Below are 7,071 nucleotides of genomic sequence, written 5' to 3' on the forward strand. Positions count from 1 at the left end.
AATGAATGTAATATTTTATCTTTTTCGAGACCTTCGTTCCTCAGTTCAATTACTTCGGAACGAAGGTTGCTCAGGGCTATAGCGCACTCTTCGTCTTCAGCATCTTTTTGGGCTCTGAGGGCATTGCTAAGTATCAGGCCCTGCAAAGAAAAATGTGTGTGCGTCAATAGACTTAAGCAAACGAAAAATTTTGGTCTCAACAAAAAATACAAAGATCCCATTTGTTGCACCTTTAAGCTATTATATGCCAGGCTGTCGGCCAGATCGTTTTTCGACAGCACCGAGAGCCCGTCTTCTAGTGTTGGGAATCCGAAGCTCTTGCTCATCTCCCGACAGACAGAAATCTCCTTGCTGTCAGGGAGACAATACAAAAAGTCTTCTTCTCCACTGCCATTGAATATTAACGCCCCTTTGGATACTTCAGTTTTTGGGCGTAAAGCTGGGCCTCTTGCTTTTCTTTTTCTGATATTTTTTTCCCCGAAGCATGACGAACAATATAATCAAGGACTTCGGGGATGCTTCGGGGGCAATAGCACTGATTTCTTCAACAAGAGTTGGCTCTGTTATTTTTTCTTCCTCGGTTTCCAAGGATTTTACCTTCGTGGGCTCTGAGGGCCCAGCTTCAGCTTCAGTTTCTTGCTCTGGAGCCTTAGTATCAGAAATTTCAGTTTTCGCTTCGGGAATGGCAACAGTCTTCATCGGAGGTGTGCTTGAGGATTTAATTGTTTCCAGAACATCTAGCACATTGACCATTCTCTTTCTTTTCGGAGTCACTGCTGGCACCTTTTGATTTTTTACTGTCTCAACATTTGCTGCAGGACTTAAAACTTCTGATGTTTTTGATCCCTCAGTTGGTCCTTTTACTTCTTCCATTTTTTCTGTCGATGGCGCTTCAGCCATCTCTTTTGTTTCTGGTAACAAAATCTTTGGTTCTTCCAATTCTATCCTTGTTGGCGCTTCGGCGATTTCTGCGACTTCTGGCAGCAAGGTTGGCTTGGTTGGCTTTTCAGCTTCGGTGGCCGAAGAAGTTTCTCCGGTGAACTTAGGCACCGAGGCTGGTTCAATATAGCGTGGCCGATGTGTGAGGACCTTTATCCTTTTTCTTTTCGGTTCTGGCTCGCTAGGAGCAGTTGCAGCTTCTTCTTTCGCAGAGGTTGTGTTTTTTCTTTTCTGCCCTCGAATGGGGTAACGATAGTCAGGGTAGACAAACCCGATTGCGTCAAACACCCGGTTCAGTTTTTTCTTTTTTCGGCCTCCGAAGGCTGCTGACAATGCAGTATCTTCAGCCTTCGAATAAACCCCAAGCAGCTCATCACTTAAATTTTCAATGCTTTTTAGCCAGTCATCATCTGGCTCAACGAATCTATCTCCAAACTTGAAAGTATACTTCAGCCTGATAAGGCCACCTTCGTCAGCCTCCTTTATGTTCTCTTGTGGCATTTCCCATTTTTCCGCAAGCGGCCATACTCTGAAGGCAATATGCTCTTGGACCAAATCTCTCATTCCAATAAAAGAACAAATAACTCCGAAGGCTCTCTGGCATTCTTCGGCAGCTTCATTCATTTCAACCTTCGGCCTCCGCAGGCCGAAGCTTTGCCAAATAGGGCGCATAATTATACCTTTGATATCTTCTCGTGCTTTCAGGTCATTCTTCACATAAAACCATTCTGTCATCCAGTCGCCGGGCCATCTCTTCCGAAAGGTTGGCACGGGACAGCTTGACCCAGACCGAGAAACGAAATTGTAGCAGCCAAAATTATTGTGATACTGTTCCTTACCCCAAGGTTTTGTCTCGTATGATAATTCGTGTATGTTACAGAAGCTTTTCGCATCAGGTTCCAGACCTTGGCTTCTCACGGCCCACACAAAGATATTCAGCCTTATGATTGCTTCGGGGGTAAGTTGGTGAAGATAGACTTCGATTATTTTCAGCACCTCTACGACAAAGTTGCTCAGGGGGAACCGTAGTCCAGCTTTCAAAAAGCTTCGGTACACTACGACTTCATTCTCTTCAGGGTTGGGACAAGTCTTTTCTCCTTCGTCGGCCCTCACAATGGACAAGTCCCGAAAATACCTTCCTCTCATGTTGACAAGATGATTTTCTTTGATACTTGATTTGCCGAAAACCGCATGGCTTGGTCGCCAAGGGCGATCTTCGGAGTCTTCACCACCACTGTCCACATCATAAGTGTCGCTGTCACCAGTATCTTCAGACAAACCTTCTAAAATCTCTTTGGTGATTTTTTCTGTATTGGTCTTCGACATTGCTATAAGAAACCCCAGATTCTTCTCCTCATCGAGACTCAGCTTCATCTCGGTAGCAGCCTTCTTATCTTTAGACATCTTCGGAAACACTAAAAAACTGTTTTCAATGACGAAGCTTCAAAACTAAAAGCTAAGCAAATTTTGGTGCGCAAGAGCTAAAAATTGAGTGAGCGAGAGCAGATGGCAAGAGAGCGTGCCAAATGAGCTTGCGGTATGATCTTATTTATACGCCCAGTGCGTTGAAAATTGAAAGACCCCGCCTGTCAGTGAATGTTGCTATTCTAGCAAAGGGAAGGTGTTTTTTCGGACCTTCGGCTTGAAGCCTTCGTCCATGTCGCAATCTAAATTTAATATTTTAAACAAATTAATATTGCGAGGGGCTACTGTTGGGGGCCTTCGGCTTACGAAGGTCCTCAAAAACAGGATTTAACAGTATTTCTGGAGTATAATGTGTGAACAGGTATCTTCGGACTCGAGTCGGTATCACAGCAGGAGAAGACCAAAATCATACGAAGGTTGATACAGCGCCGAAGATGTGAGCGGGAAAGCTTCGGCGTGGTAGCAGAAAATGAAACCGACTTAAAGATGAAAAGGCTATTCAGACCTCGGTGGATTACTATAGAATTATTATCAAATGTAAAGGGCATGAATGTAATTTTGTATGGGCTGTGTCCCGTGCCTATAAATAGGTGAACAGTACCCCCGTACTGTTCACGCTGATTTGACATTTGCTTTCGCGTCACACCTGTAATTTCATCTCTTTCCAAGTTAAAGGTACATTTGTAATTCGATGTCATTTCTGTTTCTTCATAATAATAATGCAAAAAATAAGTTGATGATAATATATACTTGTCTATGTTATCCTTCATATCCCTTATGATTCATTCTTCGTCATTGTATGCTGTGTTTACGAAGATACGCCCTTCATAACCTTCGTCCGAAAGTCATTATATCCTAAGGGAGATAATGCTCCGAAGGACGAAGGACTTTACTGATTAACATTTTCTGTGTTGCCTTGTTCTTAACTCATAGCATTTGAGAACAAGTCCCCAACAGTAAGCATTTATGCAAACAAAGTCCTTGATGCTTGATCAGCCTTACCTTGACTCCCTCAAGCCAGCATATCCTTGAGTCTTTTTCTTTTGTCGGGTAAGACTTGCGAAAGTATACTCCGTACTCAGGGTTTTCGAACCCATGTTGTTGTAGGTGAGGAAACAGCGGAGTTCTGCTGTTTCTGCTCAAAGGTGATACCCAAGGAGGAGCCCAAGCAGTGACCGTGTGCGCGGGAGGATGTTGACCTCCCGATTTGAAAACACTAAACGTTTGTGCGTGAGGGTGTTTTGCTTGCCTGGTCTGTAATAATACTTTATGCACTCCTAGTACCCTGGTATTGTAATAAGTACCACTCTCTCTATATTTTGTTAAGGTAAATTATGTTATTGTAATCCGCTTCCGCTATTTCTTTACTCCGGTTTTGCGATGTAATATCTGCGTGATGGGTGAAGCGCTCTTCGGTGAAATGATGAGGATACAGGTTACCAAACTTGTCGAGTGATTATGTGCACCTACAGGGTTGTCCGAGGTCCTTAGGACAAGAACAACTATAGGTGGGCCTAATACCTTGGGAGGTTCCGTCACAGCTAGTATCGGAGCGAAGCCCATCTCTTCAGATATTATGTAGTACTTCAAAAGAATTTTCAAACACTTACATCGAAATATTCTTTCATTCTTACCTTATCACTTTCTGATAGCCTCTTATCTTGTAAAGTCGGGTAACATAGTGCAATATATGTAGGAAGTGGGGATCAACGAAGGTTGATTCCATAATTATTAGATCATGCATGCATCATGTTTAAAAATTATACAAATAAATCTTCCAATCTTATGGAGATATGGCGCGCATTAGGAAAACAGCGCGTAAATCGACGGGACCTCAGGGGTGCCACGACATCAGTTGGCCTCCCGGCATGAAGGAAGTAGTAGTGGCAGTAATGACTCGATTGGAGACCTGGAAGCCGTGGTGGAGCAACTTCGGTCAGAACTACGCCACAGGAATAGGACACGTGAGCTAGAGAGAGAAAATTAAATTTGGAATAAAGGGTAGTCTCTGACAAGATTCAAACTTGAGATCTTTGACTCTAATACCATATTAGAGTGGACACACTAATCAGTTCAACCTAAAAGATTAAACTATTGAGAGAAGGTAGACAATCCACTTATACACTTCAACACCATCTCAATATTACTGTGGTTGATCTTCATAAGTAAATTTATTTCCAAACACTTAAGATAAATTTAGAAAAAAAACAATAACTTATAGTGAAGCTAAAATAAACTATTGTCTCTATTCCACGTAGATATCTAGCAAAAGCTATACATATATACACACTAAAATGGAATGATTTATTGAATTTAGAACAGATCGAGAATAACTGAGGGAGCTGACACACTATCAAGCATCTGATATTTATTGGTTGAATCGCCCCAACAAGGAGAGCTTACCTGGTAAGGATTTGATTAGATAAGCAGCGGCCAGCGGCATTTACATTAATTAACAAAAACTTGCGTTCGACAAGTATCTCCTGCATGCGTATCTATCAACACCAATCTGTACAATGCGTCAGCCCGCACCCATTGTGACGTGTGCTTTCGCTTATGTTCTCTCTCCCTCGCTCTCTAGTCTATTCTCTCTATATATAAGAGGACACGCATGGCTATCTGCCTATCTCACTATAGTCGCAGCTCGCAGCAGTCGCGCGCCTCCTCCTACAGTTACTACCTTCCTCAGGTGAGACCGTGAGAGGGCGGAACTAGCATGGCTGGTGTGCCTTCCGTCACCACAACCTTCCCCGTCCGGCGAGGTGAGCGGAAGCTCGTGTCCCCCTCGAGGCCGACGCCCTACGAGTTCAAGATGCTCTCCGACATCGACGACCAGGACGTGCTCCGCTTCTACCGTTCCGGCGCCTTCTTCTACCGGAGCAGCGCCTCCAAGGCGGGGCTTGACCCCGCGAAGGTGATCCGGTCGGCGCTGTCGGAGGCGCTCGTGCACTTCTACCCGCTCGCCGGCCGGTTCCGCGAGCTCCGGCCCACGAGGAAGCTCGTGGTGGAGTGCACCGGCGAGGGGGTCGTGTTTGTGGAGGCCGACGCGGACGTCCGGATGGATGACCTCGGAGACTCCCTTGCGCCGCCCGTGCCGTGCTATGACAAGCTGCTGTGCGAACCCGAGTCCCCCACAGCAGATGTAATCGATCGTCCCCTGCTCTATGTTCAGGTGACGCGACTGAGGTGTGGTGGCTTCGTCTTCGGCTCCCAGATATGCCACTGCATAGCCGACGGAACCGGGATTGTCCAGTTCCTGACCACGCTAACCGAGTTGGCACGGGGCGTGCCCGGCGCGCCTACCGTCCGCCCAGTGTGGGAGCGCGAGCTTTTCACGGCGAGCTGGCCGCATGAGGTCAGCCACGACCACCTGGAGTACGCTCCGCTCCCGGAACGACCCGCGGCCGGCAAGGACCACAGGGTGAACCCCAGCGACGGCGACGACGTGTTCGACCACCACGCCTTCTTCTTCGGTCCGGCCGAGATCGCGGCGATCCGGTCGCAGGCGCCGCCCGCGCTGCGCTCTGCCGCCTCGCGGTTCGACCTCGTCGGCGCCTTCATGTGGCGCTGCCGCGCCGCCGCGCTGCAGTTCTACCCCGACGACTCCGTCCGCCTCCACATATTCGTGGACGCCCGCGTCAGGAACCGGAGCCGCCGGCCTGTGCCCGCGGGCTACTACGGCAACGCGTTCGCGTTCGCGTCGGCGTCGGCCCCGGCCGGGGAGCTCTGCCGCAGGCCCTTCCGCTACGCGCTGCAGCTGCTGGCGGAGGCCAAGGCCCGGGCGTCGCGGGAAGGCTACGTGCAGTCGGTGGCCGGCTTCAACGCGGCGCGCAGGAGGCCGCCGTTCCCCAAGGCGCGGTCGTACCTCATCTCCGACGTTACTAACGCGGGGCTGCTGGCGGTGGACTTCGGCTGGGGGAGGCCAGTGTACGGAGGGCCGGCCACCATAATGCTGGCCTCGTTCCACCAGGAGGGGAGAAACGAGGCCGGTGAGCCAGGAATCCTCGTGCCGATAAGGCTGCCGGCTTCAGCCATGGAGAGGCTAAAGCAAAACGTCAGGAAGGAGCTGGCGGGCGCACACGTTGACGACGTAGAAACGGCTGCGGACGAGACAAACTCAAACATGCATGGGGGCGGTGTTTTGGCCAAACTCTAGTTGTTCAGCTGATGTTTGATGGGCGAAAGAGGCAATTCATGCAAAATATTACCTGTTAGACTACCCGTCTAGGGTTTAATAGTGTTAGACTACCCGTCTAAGGTTTAGAACCTTCCTCATATAATTACCATCTCACCCTCGTTATAATGGGCCAGGCCTAATTACTGAAGTTCTATTAATACCACACCCAACCCTGATTAGGGTTATGGGTTCTTCCTACATGGTATCAGAGCTAGGTTTAGTTTTTTCCTCCCAGCCGCCGGCCCCTCTCCTCTCCCTCCCAGCCACCGGCTCCGCCGCCGGTAGATGAACAGGGTCTCTTCCTCCACCAGCGCCAGTACGCCATCGACATCCTAGATCGGGCTGGCATGTCTGACTGCAAGCCCTGCTCCACGCCTGTCGACACTCAAGCGAAGCTCTCTAAGGACGACGGGCCTCCTGTCGCCGACGCGACGTCCTACCGGAGCCTAACCGGCGCGCTTCAGTACCTCACTTTCTCTAGGCCCGACATCGCCTACACCGTCCAGCAGGTGTGCCTGCATATGCACACT

General features: G+C 48.7%; 1 protein-coding gene across 1 annotated transcript; it reads left to right on the forward strand.

Annotated features, from left to right (window-relative positions):
* Window positions 1-5,054: 5,054 nt before the first annotated feature.
* On the forward strand, window positions 5,055-6,548 carry LOC103640110 (benzyl alcohol O-benzoyltransferase). Its single transcript, XM_020544321.1, has 2 exons — window positions 5,055-5,668; window positions 6,089-6,548. The coding sequence occupies exons 1-2, from the start codon at window positions 5,081-5,083 to the stop codon at window positions 6,518-6,520; spliced, it is 1,020 nt and encodes a 339-aa protein (XP_020399910.1). The 5' UTR covers window positions 5,055-5,080; the 3' UTR covers window positions 6,521-6,548.
* The last annotated feature ends 523 nt before the right edge of the window (window positions 6,549-7,071 follow it).

Source organism: Zea mays, chromosome 9 (genome assembly GCF_902167145.1).
Source record: "Zea mays cultivar B73 chromosome 9, Zm-B73-REFERENCE-NAM-5.0, whole genome shotgun sequence".
NCBI classification, from domain to species: Eukaryota; Viridiplantae; Streptophyta; class Magnoliopsida; order Poales; family Poaceae; genus Zea; species Zea mays.

Coding starts and splice junctions, on each gene's coding strand:
- LOC103640110 (XM_020544321.1), top strand. CDS start 5,081: ATGGCTGGTGTGCCTTCCGTCACCACAACCTTCCCCGTCCGGCGAGGT. Junction 5,669..6,088: donor GCGTGCCCGGCGCGCCTACC/GTCCGCCCAGTG, acceptor CCGGCCGGGGAG/CTCTGCCGCAGGCCCTTCCG.